Source organism: Neomonachus schauinslandi, chromosome 6 (assembly GCF_002201575.2).
Source record: "Neomonachus schauinslandi chromosome 6, ASM220157v2, whole genome shotgun sequence".
In the NCBI taxonomy this organism is placed as follows: Eukaryota; Metazoa; Chordata; class Mammalia; order Carnivora; family Phocidae; genus Neomonachus; species Neomonachus schauinslandi.
The window spans coordinates 125,021,839-125,040,856 of NC_058408.1; the positions used below are offsets into that span (position 1 = coordinate 125,021,839).

Below are 19,018 nucleotides of genomic sequence, written 5' to 3' on the forward strand. Positions count from 1 at the left end.
ATTGAAAATTTGTTCCTTTCTTTTTTTTATTCATTATTCAGTAAAAATTTAATCTATAAGAGTCAGCCACTGTTAAATTCCAGGTTTTATCTCCTGGATCATTTTATTTTACCTTGAAGCCAGCTTTTCTGTTTCCTCATAGACATTCCTATCTGCTTTGGCTGCTAGCAGACACAGCCTGAATTCTTGACTTGACAAAGCTGTGAAGGAACCGTAAGAGAGAAAACGAAGTAGTAACAAAAAATCACAGAACTCAGAACCACTGGCCCTACCTTGCTGTGTTCCCGTGAGTAAGTTGCTGGTCCTCTCTTGGCCTCAGTTTTCTTCTCTGCCAAACAGGATGGGTATATTTATCCTACCTGTCTTACTGGGAAGTTGGAAAGGCCAGATAATTTAATGGAGGGATATAAGTTATGGAAACTTATAGTAGGACATAAAGAATAAAGTCAAAGAAGCCAAAGAAGAAAACTATTGTTGGATAGTTTTATGGAGTATGAAATGATATTTGAAGGATTTTGAAGAGTCTAAAAACAGTCTATATGCGCCAACTAACATTATTGTAACTAAAATATTTCCTGTTCCTTATAATTTGTAAGTAGTACCTACTTTTTGGGATTGCTGTTTCCCACATGTTCCCGTCTTTCCCAAGATATTAGAATTTCATCCAATTCCAAGGAATAATTTTCATGTATTTAGAATAGATAACAATGGCCACATTATTATGTACTTATTAAGTGTCAGACACTGTCCTAAGTCCCTGAGGCACAGATTATTAGCATCCCCATCATACAGATGATGGAAGATGAGGAATCTGCCAAATGTGATGACAGTAGAGTTGGAATGCACATCCAGCTCTGTCTGACTCCAAAGCCCAGTCTCTTAAGCACCAAGCTCTACTGCCTCCCACTGTGCACACAACACCTGACAGTAAAAGCTCACCTTCCGTATTTCCATTATTGGGCAGTGCACTGCAGCCCCTAGAATCCCAGTCACTGAGCATCTTTAGGGTGCAGTAAGGATTACCTGTGAGTGGGCTATGGGAGATATAAAGATAGGAGAGGCGGCTTCTGTTTTCAAGGCACTTAGAGGCAGAGAGAGGAAGTTAGATACACCCAAACAACTCTGATAACAAAACAAAGTGTTAGCTGTTATAACAGGGCTACAAGAGCCTTAAGAAAAGAGGGATTTCTCCCTGAATGATTTAAAAGTAAAATAGTGCTATTTAATTTAATTTAACTTAGTATTTTAAAAAATATCCATTTATTTGAGAGTGAGAGAAAGAGAGAGAATGTGGATGTGGGGGGCAGAGGGAGAGTCTTAAGCAGACTCCATGCTGAGCGGAGTCTCAATCAATCCCACAACCTGAGATCGTGACCTGAGCTGAAACCAAGAGTCAGACACTTCACTGACTGTGTCACCCAGGCGCCCCTTTACTTTTATTTTAAAGGTTTTATTAATATAAGTTCAGCTGGGAGGTCTGTCTGAAGATACTGGTATGGAAGTCTTAAAGATGAATCAGAGGGGCGCCTGGGTGGCTCAGTTGGTTAAGCGACTGCCTTTGGCTCAGGTCATGATCCTGGAGTCCCTGGATCGAGTCCCACATCGGGCTCCCTGCTCGCAGGGGGTCTGCTTCTCCCTCTGACCCCCCCCCCCATGTGCTCTCTCTCATTCTCTCTCTCTCAAATAAATAAATAAAATCTTAAAAAAAAAAGATGAATCAGAAAACATCAGAGCTAAAGGGGACCTCGGATGGTCTCATTCAACACCCACATTTGACCCAGAGCACCCAGTGCCCCAGGGTGAATGAGTTGGTGGCAGAACCTGATATCAGACCTAAAACTCCTGTTCTTCCTTCTATCCTAAGGCACTCCTTCCTCTCCTTCCTTCCTACGGTCTCAGCACCACAGGGCAAGGAGCTTTCTTAGGCGCATGTATTCTTTGGGTAATTAATATTACAAATGTCCACTCAGGACATGTTGCACAGGCCTTCCCCAATTCTCCCTTCCAGCCCCTTCCCTCTAGCCAGTAGGAATGTCTCCTACTCAGAGGTCTGGCTCTGGAGATACTGAGTGAACAAGACAGATCTTCACATCATCATCTATTAGCTATCTCTCCAAGGCTCTATGTTTGTCACTACAAACAGATTGTAAACACGGAGAGAAAGAACCCTATTTTATTCTTTATGTCCCAAATAACTAAAATGGTGCTTTGCTTTTGTATATGTCACAACACCCTAGCGTGAGGACATTAAAAAATTATCACTGACATTTTTAAACATACATCATTCTGCCATTCTTGTTTCAAAGCCTGGAGAGGTGACTGAAGGTGCCCATGGAGATGGCCAGGTCAGTGGCAGGGAGACACAGCAGGCATTAGGCTCAGCTGAGGATTCCAGACAGAGGGGCAGGCAGTGGGATATAGCACCATTATTCTTACAGAGACAGGGAGCAAAATGGTTTGCCCAGTGTAGAGTAGGAATCAGGTAGGTGCAGGGAGAGCCTGAGATAAACTGAACCAGGCAGTTCACTGGCTGTCTGTGCCAGGCTGTGGGTGGCCAGGCCTCAGGGTGGTCTTAGAGGCACTGCAGGACCTCTGACATGCGGCTGAGCCTCTCCCCACAGCAGCCTTTGCAGATGCTACTCCCTCGGAGAGAATGCTGCACTCTCCCACCAGCTCCTCCAACGACTGGCTGCCTCTTCCTTGAAGACTGCCTTGACCACACTTTCTAAAGCACTATCCTCTCCTCATTATTTTTCAATTTAGCAGACTGCTTGCTTCCTAGACACCATTCTGAATTTTGTAATTATTTATTAGTTTACTTGTTTTAGTCTCTATTACTAGACTGTCACCTCCAATGAGGGAGGAGGCTTGTCTTTCTCCTTCACCTCTATTTTCCTCACAAACCAGGACAGTGTCTGGCAAATAATAGTCAATAAATATTTGTCACATGAATTAATGATAGATCGTATTAAACTTTTGTTAATATCTTGATAGGTGAAGCAAAGGTTGAGTACAAAAGAATAGAGAAAAGGGGGAAGGTAATTCCTGATTTAATCAGGGGTAAATGGAAACTTCTAACCCAGTGGTGCTCAAATCTGGCTGCACATTAGAATCACCTGGGGAGCTTTAAAAAATACCAACACTTGGTATCCTCTACAGACCAGACGACTCAGAATTCCCAGAGGTAGTACCTATGCATAGGCATTTTGTAAAAGCCCCCTGGGTGATTGTAATGTGCATAGGCTTGAAAATCACTGTTCTAATGGAGAAAGGCTATTAGGATTTTGACATTAAGATGAGAGCAGTGAGTTCTGGAGAAGACAGGTCTGCTCAAGTTCAGTTTAGAGTGAGTCAAATGATGTGTTCTATTCAATCCTTTCAATGCTTAAAACTAAATCAGAGGGGCGCCTGGGTGGCTCAGTCAGTTGAGTGTCAGACTCTTGGTTTTGGCTCAGGTCACGATCTTGGGGTTGTGGGATTGAGCCCTGCTGGGGCTCTGCACACAGCACGGAGTCTGCTTGAGATTCTCTCCTTCTTCTGCTCCTCCTGCTGCTCATGTGCACCTTCTCTCTCTCTAAAATAAAGAAAAAATCTTAAAAAAAAAAAAAAACCCCACCAAATCAGATGAAATAAACAGAGATGGATATTAGTTGAAAGTAAGGTACCTAATGATGGATAGTTTTAAAAAATTTATAAATAGCGTAGTGTATTTAAGTAAGAATTAAAAAACAAAATTTATGTGTATGTGTTCTCTATTTTAAAAGACTTCTGTTTTTATTTACACAAGCACCAACAAAAATATAACTGAGTCTAAAAGAACATCATGTATTATCTTTGGCTCTCAGGTCACTTCTATCAGAGTCCTACTTGTTGGTTCCTAAATGTCATAATTGGAGCACATCGTGCCATCGTGTTTGCAACAGAATGCTTAAGAGATAACTTTAAGTTTGTCATATTGTGGCACTCGCCAGAGATCTTTCCAACCCACCAAAGCACATTCCGTTTCTTCTCTCTTTTCTCTTCCTCTCTCCCACCCTTCCTCTCTTCCTTGTCAGATTATTTTTAGATAACGTTCTTTCGAATGTTTTAGGCGAACTGGTGAGGTTAGGTGAGGTGCAGCTTTTCTCATTTCCAGAGCTTGCCTTGCTCCTCCATCATGTGAAGGTTGCTTCGAGGACGGCACCCTGCTCGTGAGCTCAAAGGCTGTGGGGCTGTAATTGCTTCTTCTCCCTAATTTATTTGGGTTGCTGCACGCCTTGCCGTCACTATAATCCCTCAGTACTGCAATCTGGGAACAATATAAATGGTTGATGGCAGAGAGAGATTTTCAATTGTTGCCTCTCAGTGACTCGCATAATGTGCTGTCATTAGCATTTCCATGTGACATATCATGGTTTCCAGGGCTTATTGGACCATTTATAAATACCAAATGAAGGTGTTAGAGCTGGTATTGCAGTGTGGTTACTGCCTTAATTGCCTTCACTGGGAAAGGTTGGCAGCATCTTCTGGGGAGGAAAATAAATTGTAATTTTTAGTTTGTCTTTAACCATTTGCAGTCAATTCCTCTCAAGGGCAAGAATCACAGCTTTCCTTTTTTTTTTTTTTTTGTTCTTCTAGTTTTCTAGTAATTTAATTTTTGCAAAATATCTACTCTTCATACTTTAGTTATTACTACTTGAGCTGATTTCCAGATTATCTGTACAAATATTCAAATGTATATTCTCTCATTATTATCATTAAAGTTCACATTATTAATGATAATTACTGACACTTCGTGCATTTTACACTTACAAAATGACTTTATAAATAATAACAGCAGCTAACATTTATTGAGTATTTACTATGTGGTAAAAGATACACAGGCATTGGCTTGTTCAATCCTTTCCAACAACGCCGTGAGCTAGACACTACTGTGGCCTCCATTTTACGAGGAGAAGTTGATGTTTACTGAGGTTTAGGAAGCCAGTAAACAGGAGAGCTGGGTTTGAAATGCAGGTCAGTCTGATTCCAAAGCCAATAGTTTTAAGTGCTCCCTTCAAATACTCCCCGCTCCCAACCGCAGCATAGTCAGCCCCCTTTCCCAAAGCAGGAAATGAAGACTCATGCAACAGGCGCACTGCAGGGCTGCACTCGGCGCCTGCATCTTCCCACTTCCGCAGCAGAGCTCCTTTTCCTCCCCGCCCCCGGCAGCCTCCATCGGGGTGAGCCCTTATAAGTGCTGAGGTGTGTTGCTAATGTCGCATGCGCACCACTCAGGTTGATACATAAGCAAAGGATGAGGACTGGTAGTCAAAAATCAAAGGGGCTTCTATTTAAAGCATTAGAGGCAAAGAGCTGCCTGCCTGGGCTGATGGTGCAGACACAAGCTCCGAGCTGGGAGGCCAGGGTTAGAGGCACAGCAGAGGAAAGAAGCAAGTCATGCGCACTGGGCACGCAGCCCAGGAGCTCCGGCCACTGACATGAGCCGGCCTGGGTCCTAGTGACTGATCGTGCAGCGTGGATGCCCTTCTCTCAGCAGCCACAGGGTCCCACAAAGAAAGGCTGCTCATGGAGAAGTCTTTGTCAGGGCCTCTAATGAGAGGATTGGGTTTCACATCACAGCTACCCCTAAACAGGTACGCTCTGCTTCTTTCATCTTCCTGATGGCTCCCATGGGAACGAAATGAAAAAGAAAGGAACCTACACCAAGAAACAGGTCACAGGCTGGTTTGGCTAGGTTTTGTACCTCCCCCGCCCCACCACCTCCAGATGGATGGCTTTGAAATTCTTTAATTTTCACACACCCTGTGTGGCCACTGGACAGCAATGGGAAAAGCTTTCCTAAGAAATTTTTCATAATCCATCCACTGTGACTCTCTGGAAAATGAATGCCCCTATTCCTTTGCACGTACTATTGCCTCTGTTCGGAAGATCCTCCCCAGACCCCAAACTCTTCTTCCTACAGCTAACTTTCCTTCTCCTTCAAGATCCAGCTCAGGCATTGTCTCCTCCAAAAAGCCTTGCTTGATGTCGCATGACTGCCCTCCACCCAGGCTAGCCCCTGTTCCTCTTCCATCCTGCTAAAGCACTTCTGCCACTGTCCCTGCTGACTCCTCTCCCGTCCACACTGCAAGCTCCTTCAGGGCAGGGACAGTGTGCCCAGGGTCCAGCATGGTGTCTAGCATACAGCATAAGTGTAATAAGTGTTTATGAATGAATGAATCATGAATGATAAATGAAGTAGGCTGGGATAATATTTGCTTAAGTATTTAAAGCACTTGGTTTTTTCAAAACACTCTTTTTTTTAAATAGCCTTATTTTTTCAGATTAAAAAAGCAATAATGCTGACTGCAGTAAATTTACATACAAAAAAAATCCACAAAGAAGAAAATTAAAACTGTCTGTAATTCCACTAGCCAAAGAAAACCACCTGTATCATTTAGATGTATGAAGAGATTCCAGTAATTTTATCTGTGTATGAATATATATGAAATTGGAATCCTATTGTCCTCCCTAATTTTCTCAAGGATTGTAACAATATCTTTTGGAGGCAGACAGAGAAGACATTTTTATTGAAATTTAAGTGATGAGAAAACTGGTACCAAAGATAAACATCTAATTAATGGCAGAGTCAGGAATTGCAGCCCTGAATCCTGTCATAGTTCCAGGCTCCTGCTGTCCCCCGTGAGGCCTCCTGTTGTTCTTACAAGAAGAAACTGTGCATTAACCAAGCATCAGTGGAACATGGGTTTGTAACTGGACGTTCTTCCTCAGGAAAGGGACAGATTTAAGCTGATCCAGTGTCTGCACTGCAGCTGTGCAGTGCGCAGGGACACTGTCTAACATTTCCAAGGGACACAAGGATGGAGCACTTAGGATCTCATCCCTGGGACAGGCTAACCAGCAGAGTTAGGCGGACACCATTAAGATTCAGAGTTTCCTTCCAGTAGCCAAGTGACATGTGAACAGTGATGGCCTGGCTGAGAGCATGCTGCTGTGGGAACCATAGCCATGGGTTTGATCCCACCATAACCTAGTGGGTAGTACTCCAGTCCATGACCACTGACTATAATCTACAACAATGTACACAGTAAGTGCTCAATAAATGTGCATTGGGCTGAACTGAATGTTTATTATTATTCAGCAGTGATAGTCAGCAAAAAAGAAGGTGAGAGCAAATGTAAATATCGCCACCACAACACCCAGTATAGAAAACGCAGTCCAGTGTGAACTAGCTTTCTGTTTTATTCTAAATAGAGGACTAAACTATAATCCCCCAAACACAAACACACGCCAGACTCTTAGCTCTGCAGATGAGGGAACCATATCTTATTTATCTGTGTGTCCCCAGAATACCTAGCACAGAGCCAGACACACTTGAAGTGTCAATGTTTTTTGAATTGAATTATATTTGCTTGGCTGGCGTGGGAGTTAAAAAGCTGTTGACTAGTAATTCACCATTCCTTTCCCTGGAAGCTCTGTAAATCAAGCTCTTAAAAAAAGCAGCAAGCTAAATTCCAAAACCCTCTCTTAGGAGAAATGCCCACGGCTGGTGGGGTCTGGACTATGTCCACCAAATGTGCAGATCTCTTCTGCACAAACATCACTTGCTCCCGAGGGAGCCCCTGACTGGCTGACTGGCTGTGGAGACTCACACATTCCCTCTTTCCCAATGGCAGGCGGGTCAGGGGAAAGGGGTGGGAGTCGATGATGAAGCACTGCTGAACTAAATGTTCTCCTCTTCCCAGGAGAGGGAAAATCTCCAACAGTAGGAGTGCTGGCACATTTCTAGAAGAACAATCATAAAGAACATGGGATGTAGTTGGAAATGATCTTTTCTGAAGACCAGTCTCTTTTTTAAAGGGCCACCCTCATCTTCTCTCTTACCTTAGACTGGAAGGGTGCTATTGGAATGACTTTGCCAGAGCTGCTAGAATCCCACAAGCTGGGATCAAAGTCAACTGGGCAGGTGGAGGGGTCCTATGGGGTACGGGCTGAGGAGCCATTAGGCCACTATCCTCACTTTTTCTAAGTTTATCTAAGAGTGGTAACAAAACCAAAACCAAAACAGTGTTTGCTAATAAGATCCTTTCCTTAAATACTGAGCTGAGTTTGAAGAAACTGAACTAGAAATTACTGATTTTAAAGAGGGCACGTACTACATGGAGCACTGGGTGTTATACGCAAACAATGAATCATGGAACACTACATCAAAAACTAATGATGTAATGTATGGTGATTAACATAACATAATAATAAAAAAAAGAAAATAAAAAGAAATTACTGATTTTTTTCTGGGAGACAATCAAAGCACAACTCACCGATCCCCTAAGCTCTTAACTCTCTTGAAGATTTCATCACCAATCTATAAAGAACTTATCAAACTCAACACCCAAAGAACAAAGAATCCAATCAAGAAATGGGCAGAAGACATGAACAGACATTTTTCCAAAGAAGACATCCAAATGGCCAACAGACACGTGAAAAAGAGCTCAATATCGCTCGGCATCAGGGAAATCCAAATCAAAACCTCAATGAGATACCACCTCACACCAGTCAGCATGGCTAAAATTAACAAGTCAGGAAATGACAGATGTTGGCGGGGATGAGGAGAAAGGGGAACCCTCCTACACTGTTGGTGGGAACGCAAGCTGGTGCAGCCACTCTGGAAAACTGTATGGAGGTTCCTCAAAAAGTTGAAAATAGAGCTACCCTATGATCCAGCAATTGCACTACTGGGTATTTACCCCAAAGATACAAAAGTAGGGATCTGAAAGGGTACGTGCACCCCGATGTTTATAGCAGCAATGTCCACAATAGCCAAACTGTGGAAAGAGCCAAGATGTCCATCGACAGATGACTGGATAAAGAAGATGTGGTATATATATACAATGGAATATTATGCAGCCACCAAAAGGAATGAGATCTTGCCATTTGCCACGACGTGGATGGAACTGGAGGGTATTATGCTGAGCGAAATAAGTCAAACAGAGAAAGACATGTATCATATGATCTCACTGATATGAAGAATTCTTAATCTCAGGAAACAAACTGAGGGTTGCTGGAGTGGGGGGTGGGAGGGTTGGGGTGACTGGGTGATAGACACTGGGGAGGGTATGTGCTCTGGTAAGCGCTGTGAGTTGTGCAAGACTGTTGAATCTCAGATCTGTACCTCTGAAACAAATAATGCAATATATGTTAAGGAAAAAAAAAAAGACGAAGAAGATAGCAGGAGGGGAAGAATGAAGGGGGGGAAATCGGAGGGGTAGATGAACCATGAGAGACGATGGACTCTGAAAAACAAACTGAGGGTTCTAGAGGGGAGGGGGTTGGGAGGATGGGTTAGCCTGGTGATGGGTATTGAGGAGGGCACGTTCTGCATGGAGCACTGGGTGTTATGCACAAACAATGAATCATGGAACACTACATCTAAAACTAATGATGTAATGTATGGGGATTAACATAACAATGAAAAAATAAAAGTAAATAAGGGTAAAAAAAAATTCCAGTTCTCAACAAATAAAGGCTTAAAATATTATTGATATTTAAAAAAAAAAATTTCATCACCATGTAAAATCCACAAGTTTTTATTGGCAATGTTTGGTTATCAACTGCTCAACCCTCTGGGGTGGTGCCCAGTATGACTCCCAGGTCCACCTCCATTACCCATTCCAAGGACCTGCTGGCAAAGTCTGTTCAGCTGGTGCCCTGGTCTAGCCTCATAAATTCTTTCCAGGGGAGACTTAGGACACACTCTCCCAGCTGTCAAGTGCTCTACTTATAAGGTGCAGAATTTATTAGTGCAAAGAAAGATAAAAAGAAAGCCTGCTACCTTACGTGCTTTTACATTCGGGTTTTTTATTAGAGTTTGGTGTTTCCAGAAATACAGCTGCCCAGCTCACTGGAGCCTTTGTGCTGAATCACTGGGACTCGTTTTAGCTTCCCATGGACCTGAGTGAGCTCTGCGGCCAGCACCTATCAACTGAGGTCTCTTGTGCCATGCTTGAAAGGAAGTTACCCGCAACAACTCTCATTTGAGGAGAACAAAGCCAGGAGGACTTGCATCTTTAACCTACACATGCCTGCAAAGGCACACAGAGAGTTGATATGGAACCCAGGTTTGTCCAACTCTGGAAATCCAGCCTGTCTAGTCACCCAAAGACCATCTTTTTCTAGCCTAGGGTTTTCTTCTCTCCTGTTCCTTAAGATGTCCATTTCCATCTCCAGGCCCAACTGAGGCAAATATTGGCCTCAGACCACAGGACAGACACCAAAGAGTACCACAAAGAAGAGAAAAGAAAATCAGATTTAGAACTGCAAAACTCTGAGAGTCCCAGTTCCCAGTACTTGTCGGACCTTGGATAAGCCACTTAATATCTTCATAGAACCCTAGTTTCTCTTCAGCAAAGTAAGTATAAATAGTCCTACTTCTCTCACCAAGCTCTCTTCAGAGAAATTATAACAAAGTGCAATTATCTTGTTTATATGTTTATTTATTTTCCATTTCTCACTATGCTTTATTGGCTTATAAGCTCCAAGAATTCAGGGACCTTGTCTTTTTGGTTCATCAAAGAGGCTCACTGCCAAAAATAATGATCAGCATGTAGTACATGATCAAGAGGAGTGAATGAGATTTGAGTGAGGGAGGGAATAAGGCAAGAAGGAAGGACAGAGAAAAGGGAGAACAGAATGGATGGAGCATTATTGAGGTACCATATGTGAAAGTGGTCTGTAAATTATTAAGTATTACCCACATTATTAAAACAATGATAACTAATAGTTGATGCATTAATTTTACCAGGGTGATATTTTAAAAATAAAAGCTAGATCATATTATTTCCCTGCTTAAAACCCTCCACTGGCTTTTCATACTACCTACAATAAAATCAAACTCCTGTTAGCTTACAAAGCCTTATGGGATCTGACCCCTGGGTGGCCTCATATCCAACCAGTCTCCCCCTTCTCTGGCAGGCTCCCATCACTCTGGTGTCCTGTGTTTCCTCAAACATGCAAAGTCCATTTCCACTTTGGAACCTATGTGCTAGCCCCTTCCCCTGCCTGAAAAATCCGGATGGCTGGCTCCTTCTTGTCATTGGGCTCTTGGCTTAAACGTCACCTTCTCAGAGAAGCCTTCCCATACACTCACTCCAAAGGGGCCCTCACTGACTCCTTGGTATAGTACTCTACTATTTGTTTATTCATTTATTTATTACTAGTCTCCTCCCCAGTGCCTGATGGTTAATAAATATTTATTTTTGTGTGACATTGTATTTGTTTAATGCTGACATTTCACGGAGACTTTTCTAATTATTATTTTGTTTTATCTCTACAGGTTTATAAGCTCAGACAAACAAACAAAAAAACATACGGTTCCAACCTGAAAATTTCCTCTCCACTGTACATTAGCCCCCCCCGTCCCCCCCCCACACTTTGAGAGAGGTAGCCTGGCCCTGTGAATAAAAGCAACTGTGCCAGTCAGTTCTAGTATTTGTGACTTAACTGGAGTCATGTACAATCAGTGATACAATAATTACTTCATCCTCTAATCTATAGGGATTCTTTTGAAACATGGAAATAGTACCATTGGATGCCAAGTTGTTCTCTGTTCTGGGCTTGGAAACCAGCCTCCTGGCTCAGGGTAGGGGTGAAAATGAGGGGAATGCAGGGCAGAAATAGGCAGAGGGAAGCAAATGGCAGGAACACTCACTGGTTCCAGTTGGGTTTGCTTACTGTGGATCCAAGGGCAGGAGTAATTTTGTAGGAAGAGTACTGGACTAGGGCACATGGAAGGGTTCTAGAGCTGGTTCTATATCTTCCTCTCCCCTCTACTCAGACTATCAGTTCCTCTGTTACAGGAGGTGCAACTGGATCTCCTCCAAGGGGAATCCCAGCTCTGACAGTCTATGAGCTAATGAGAGAAGTCTGACCTTTCTCTGTGACCATGATGTCCGTGAAAAAGATGACCCATGTAATATTTCTGATGAGTGCAGCTTCTCTGGACGAAGTGGGATCTCTCTGATAGGTCAATACTGTCACCCAACAAACCAAGATCACTGCTCTTGTCAGTCTTCTTTAGCCTCCCCTTCCCTTCTCTTTCCTAGGGAAGTTGGTGTCCTGGGCAAATCCCCTCGTTGTCACATAGGGATCAACACCTAACTGCAAGTGCACTTCAGCTACTCCCTAAGAGATGGGTTCCTACTGCATCTGATCTTGGCCAACACGCTCCCATCTGCTTTCAACATGTTGCATCTGACGTTAACTAATGTCTCCTATTAGCATTAAAAGAAAATAATCTGGAAAAATTCACTCTCAAGCACAGTTCAAACAGGCCACAAGTAGATGTGGAATCTCAACTGCACAAAGTTTGTTAAAATAATAGTAGTAAATAAATACATAAATGTATATATGTATATGCACACATGCATATGTATATATGCGTGTGTGCACATAGATGTGTGTGTGTGTGTGTGTAGTGAAGCCAAAAGTCTGTGAAATGGGTCAAGAGAACAAAGACATGAATACTTCTGTCCAATTTATAAAATTACCTGGTTACAGAGGGAGGAGAAAAATTCTCTCAGTGTGGAACAAGGCATGGTCAAATAACTGAGGGACATGGAAGAGGAGTTGGGAATCTTTATCTCACACTTACTGGTAATGGGTTGAAATTCTGGTCCACGAGGTGATTGTATCCATGGTCAAAAAATGAGTGTCGTATCACAACATCAATGCCCTGATTGGCCAGCATTCCTAAAGTGTTCAACCATCTAAAAAAGTAGGAAAAATGCTACATCAATACATCTTAAAAATTGCATATAATAAGCTCTATAGGGACTGCCTAACACACACACATATCACCAATACCCACCATGAAATTTACCTAGTACTTTAAAGGCGAAGATAGTATTTTAAGCATTGAGTACACAGCTGGAAGACATTCTAGGGATTATCAAATCCAACCTCTTCATTTTATAGGAAAAGAAACTGGTCCAGGGGAGTAAAATGAATTGCCCTTGTCATAAAATATCTTGTTGCTAATGACTTATCTTATCCCTGTAATACTAACAAATAAAATGAATACCCTAGCCATTGTAAGCCTAATTATCACCCTCCCCACCCCCTGGCCACAGGACATACAATCACAGGAGCATAGACACTATACTTTCCATCACTCAAACTCCCCTGCTTGCACCCTGTCCTGTACATGTACCTTTCATGTGACTCTAACTCACATACTCCTATGACCTAGGCAAGAATGGTCCAGCCATTTGCATCTCTCATATATCACTGTCAGCAGTCAATGCAATAATTTTACTTGGTACTATAATTAACCATGCAGAGCTTCAACTATGCTACCATCACACACATCATAATGGAGGACCTGCATTGCTCACACGTAATCACATACTCCACTATGCCAAATACCCACTTTCCGGGGCATGCTATCCTTCAAAAATACTGCCCTCTTGGTTCTTCCAACACCCACCACTAACTCTGCCCTTATTATTTATGCATTCAATTTGTTCACTCATTTACTCATTCATTTAATTTTCTCTTTGTATTCCTACTTCTAAAACTTTGGGAAATTTCTAATTGTAATAATATATATATATAATAAATGTGACTGAGAGCTTCAGTCTTACGGTATAAAAGATAAGGTGTTTCACAATCTTTCCTGAGCACACATGTGAGCCTTCTTCTGTACCTCTTCTCCCCTCTTCTCTCACCCTAAACTCCATTCCCTGCTTCTAAGCCACCTATAACTACTCTAGGCTGCCCAGACTCACCATGCTTTCACATACTCACCTGAGTCTTCATACATGTTTTAACTTCTGCTTAGAATTCCCTTTCTCTCCTCCTCTAACCCACCTCACCTCATCTGGCAAATTTCTTCTCATCTGTTCATCTCCAAGTCAAGTGTCTTCTTCCAAACTCTGCTGTCCCAGCCAACAGTGGTACCTTCTTCCTCTATACCTTCACAGAACTCTTATTTATACCCTCTGCCAGCCCATGATAATTACTTCCTTACTTCTCTGCTGTCCCCCAGTTGGTTAGGAGCTCACTGAGAACAGACAGGTTTTAGCTTTGTACCCAAAATATCCACCTCAGTTCCTAGCACACGTAGGTGCTTCATACTCTTTGTTAAGTTGAAATTGATCTGGATAAAATTAGATTTAAGGAACTTTGAGAATCACCATTCAGCACACTAGGGACAAATAATGCATAACTATGATTTCCCAAATTTGAAACCATATGGAACTCCAAATCAGTGACTTGTAGAATTAAACTTTTTCCTTATGGGAATAAAAAGCATTGTTAATTTTTATATTATAAATGGATATTATTAACATTTTAAAATCTTTTTCACATTGACAATTTTATTTTGTTCTCATAAAAACTAACAAATATTTACTGATAATTAGAATTATAAAAACAAAATAAAACAAAGCAAAATGCAAAACAAAAATTTTAAATCAAAAAGAAAATCTGACAATAATACAACTGAACTTTTGTTGTTGCTGTTGTTGTTCAGACTGGGACATAAGATTGCTTTGGAATTTACTAACCCTGTGAAATCAGGATACCAGATTTAGTTATGCTAAATATATAACTAATTAATTATATAACTAACAAGTTAATATATACTAATACTGAGATACAGTATTAAATATCCTGGGGTAGAACTATAACATGAATTCTGGGTTGATGCTCTAAATCAGTGCTCTGTCCACCAATGCAACAAATACGACAGAGTCCATATCTAACAAATATTTACCTATAAAAACAAGTATGTCTTATTCACCCTTCTATCCCTATGCTTGCTGAACAAAGAAACAAAATGATGAGTAAATGCATTATCACATCTAGCAGCAGCTGGATATCCACACAGGACTGTATTTTGGTATTTAAAATATCCCATTTGCTCATTCATTCATTACTCATTCAACATGAATTAATCAGCTGTAAATGCAAGGCCTTGTTCTCAGCACTGAGGATAGACACAAAAATGCCTGTGTGAACATGTGAGTCATTTGTAAAGCACTGGGTATGCAAATACCTGTATACTCATTTATAGGAATGGTATCAAATTCCTACTTGTGACCTCGATAGACCTTATTAACAGTGATGTGCAAAGAATATATACTCAACACACTAATGTTAACTGGTAAACCTGGGGGGTGTTTTTGCTAGTATGGGGAGTTTTTGAAAGAACTCTAACATGAGAGGGAAGAATATGCATCCTCCTTTCCAAACCCACATCCTATATGCACATCCAGGGTCTGGAGCATTCAAAATGACTATGACCAGAACCCCTGCTTCCCTGTGCTTTTCAGAGTGGGACGGTGAGAGGAAGTTATCATCCTCTTCCTCTTGTAAATAATAAGCCCTCGGAGAGGGGAGATAAATGGTGTTCCAAGTCTCCCTTTCAGTGAAAAGTGGCCAGACGACTGGTACATCCCACCAAGGACGCTATTGTAGCCAGGAGTTTCCATTCCACACAAATAGATTGACTACTGACTGGGTGGCAGATACTACCAGGTGCTGGTGACACAGCAGTATGCCAAGGGTATGTCTGTAGTGCATCAGAGAGTCTCAAAGCCCTGGCTGGAGTCAGAAAGTTCTGATTCATGCATAAATGTGCAAGTGTCCTTGTAAGCTCGTTGTTATGCCATATATTGAAAAAAGCCTGAAAGATGCCTTCTTTCCAAGGAATCTTGCTAGCTTTCTAGAGCTTCTTAGAATGCTTTATTCTCCCCAGGAAGCAATTTATGCTCCTTGGAGAACTAGACTCAAAGGACACTTGGCTGGGTGCTGCCAGCAGAGGGGAGAGCAAATTGGTGATAAAGAGGTAAGAGAGAAGACCAGGAGCCAAGTGAGCTAATTTTCAACTGATCTGTGTCCACTACACCCTGGATACCTGAACTACAACCTAACCCTGAACAACTATGTTAATCTGCATTTGCAAAGTGGCCACAGAGATCTATGGAGATTTGGCTGGTGCTCATGAAAAGGCAGGTCTCTCTCCAGCTCCCTCCATGAAGGGCTGTAGTGTTTCCCATTTCACATCATTCCCTGAAGGGAAGCATGCTCATGAAAACACTCAGGACAACTGGGCTGCTTGCTCGCCTGGCAGAAGAGCCTGTCTATGACGGCTGAGCAAAAGCCATTCCTCTGCTGGTTCTAAGAGGCCCCTGTAGTCCTAACTGTTTCTTGCCCTTGCTCCATGGCTCACAAGGAAACCTGGTGGGGAGTGTATTTTTGAAAGAAGACTCTCAGAACCACTGTATCAAATGCTGATTCATTCCCTTTCATTCACTGGAACCATGCTCATCGAACAACTGCTCTGTGCCACTCAATGCTAGGTGCTGGGAACACAGGCATGGAAAACCCAGCGTACCATCATATATTTTTTGGACTCATTATCTTCATCTGCATGTGCCAGGATTCCATCTGCAAACACAATCTGCCTGACTGCTCTGATTTGTCCTTTACAAATGTATTCAAGAAGCTGCCTTAATGGAGGCAAACTACATGTGTTTAATTAGGAACAGCTGTTAGTAAGGAAACACAAAGCTGAGGGCAGAGCTCAGCTCTTAGGAGGACTTTGCCACAGACCAAAAAACCAGGGCCACGGGACTAGAGTGGCACAGGACCAGGTCACTTGGTGAGTCCGTGGTCCTGAGGGGTCTGCCCCACCATATGATGCTGGCAGGCCAGTGAGAGCCCCTTATGCTTCGGTGTTAAAGTCATTGTCCAGATAGCTGCAGAAGCCTTCAAGTCCATTGTCCCATCGCTTGCCTCTCCAAACCCTTGTGCATACTATTCCCAAAGCCAACATGGAAACACAGGTCAGACGGTGTCTCTTTCTTCCTCCAAAGTCTTCCGTGGCTTGCCACTGAGTGTAGAACAAGGCTTCACTTCCTCTGCCTGGCGTTCACAGCCTTCCACGATTGGTAGAGAACCCCCCCCCCCATTGCAGTCCTCACTATATTCCTGCTGCTCCTGAAGCTTTCATCACACGACCCATTTCCCCTCCCCTGTGCCTTTGCCCATAGTGTTCCTTCTGCCTCAAATGCTCCCCTCCACCATCACCACCACTCTCCACCTGTAGAAATTACAGTCACCTTTCTATGTCCCCCTCAAATGCTACCTCCTCCATGAAGCCCTTGCTGATCTTCCTATCAGAGAAATTCCTGATTCCTTTGACTGTCTACCACTTCTTTTTGTGGACAGACTATGTGAGGCAGAAAAGAAAGAGGTCTAAGGTAGCGGCAAAGAGGCTAGACTCTGAAGCAGACTGCCTAGGCTTGAGTTCAAGCTCTCACATCTATCTCATTGGGTGGTTGAAAAATAGTAGTATCTGTCTCACTGGTTGTTCAGTTATTAGATAGCACTTCAGAAAGCACGTGGCACATAGAGTTAAAATTATTATTATTATGACACTAATCTCCTCTACCTTTTCTTATCTCCTGTCTCTGTTCCTCCAATCTTACTCTTACCTGTCTCCTAGGACTATGGTGAATATTAGATGAGAAATTGTATGTTGTAGGCACTGTCTTTGAACTATAGCTATTAAATAAAGGTCTTATGGCTATATGGTCACTACTACCACTATTACTACTACTGTCTTCGCCCTGAAGCCTTACCTGACATCTTAGTGTCTGGAGAAGTCACTCATCTCTGTTTGTTGCATGGGTTACACCCATTCACAAAGGAACAGATAAAGAACTTTCAGTGAGAAATGAACCTTCCCCCTCCAGCGGGCAGAATGATGAGCAGTACCACTTCACTGTCCTTTCCTCAAGGTCCCTGGGAGTGAAACTGCATGTGTTACTCACAAGAATCCTGCAGCATAGGAATCTGATAGATTGTTTGTGCCTCCAGCTGAGGTGGTCACCACACCTTCAAGCCAAATCTTCTTCCCTGGGGTATATGTATTAACCACCTGTTCACACAACAAAAGCAGAAGGGGGAGGAGATTTTTAAAAGTTGTTTGCAAGTGAGAAGGAGGACACATTCCCTTTTTGGAGTTCTGCCAATACCCTGCTCCCAGGTGGTCATGATCTGTGCTTTTTCCATGATGATTCACCCCATACAGTGAGCTGGCATGCACACACACACATGTGCGCCCATGCACACACACACACACAACACACATACACACAAGCATTAACATTGACATATGTCCACTCAAAGAAATGATCATTTTTCCCTAAGTAAATCCAAGTGAAAATATGACCGTTAGAACAACTGCATTTTCCAGGACATAAGCTGACTGCAACACCCTTCACTGGAAAGCATAAATCATGTGATGCTTCCATATTAACAAGAATTGAGAAGGAAATTTTCTTAATACTCTGTTATGGAACATCCCAGGATGAGTCTACTGTCCATACATCAGAAATCAGAAATTATGAGGGCAGAGGTCAATGTTTGGGGGAAATATTTTATAATCACCAGGGCATGTATGTATATTACAACCACTTTTTTTAAAAAGATTTTATTTATTTGACAGAGAGAGAGAGAGTACAAGCAGGGGGAGTGGCAGGCAGAGGGAGAGGGAGAAACAGACTCCCCACTGAGCAGGGAGCCCGATGTGGGGCTCGATCCTAGGACCCTGGGATCATGACCTGAGCCGAACGCAGACGCTTAACTGACTGAGTCACCCAGGCACCCCACAACCACATTTTGAAAATAACTGCAGGAAGTATTAAAAAAAATCACTGATCCACAGATGAAAGATCCCACCTCGGGAGCTTTCCAAGCAGAGGCAAAGCCTCTTGTTAAAAGTTGGCCCTCTGAAGTTTTGAAATGGCCCAGTCTCTGGTCCCCAAGTTGGAGGCTGGCCAGACTCTCCAGATTAGGGACCAGATCCCCTAGACAGCAGTCTAGCAGTACTTAGGGATAATGTTGTACTCTGGGAAGCCCCTGGAAGCAGAGCCTGAGACAAAGCTTATCTATAGATAGTTGATTTGGGAAGTAATGACAGGGAGCAGGAATGAGGAACTAGAGGACTGAACTAGGGAAAAGGCAAAACCAG

General features: G+C 42.6%; 1 protein-coding gene across 1 annotated transcript in view; it reads right to left on the reverse strand.

Moving 5' to 3' along the window:
- HPSE2 (heparanase 2 (inactive)) overlaps positions 1-19,018 on the reverse strand; it is a 683,675-nt gene that overhangs the window by 116,049 nt on the left and 548,608 nt on the right. Inside the window, exons 9-10 of the mRNA XM_021699985.1 lie at positions 17,817-17,923; positions 12,629-12,743 (exon numbers count right to left, since the gene is read on the reverse strand). Of these exons, the coding sequence (XP_021555660.1) occupies positions 12,629-12,743; positions 17,817-17,923 (222 nt within the window). The remainder of the gene's footprint in view (positions 1-12,628; positions 12,744-17,816; positions 17,924-19,018) is intronic.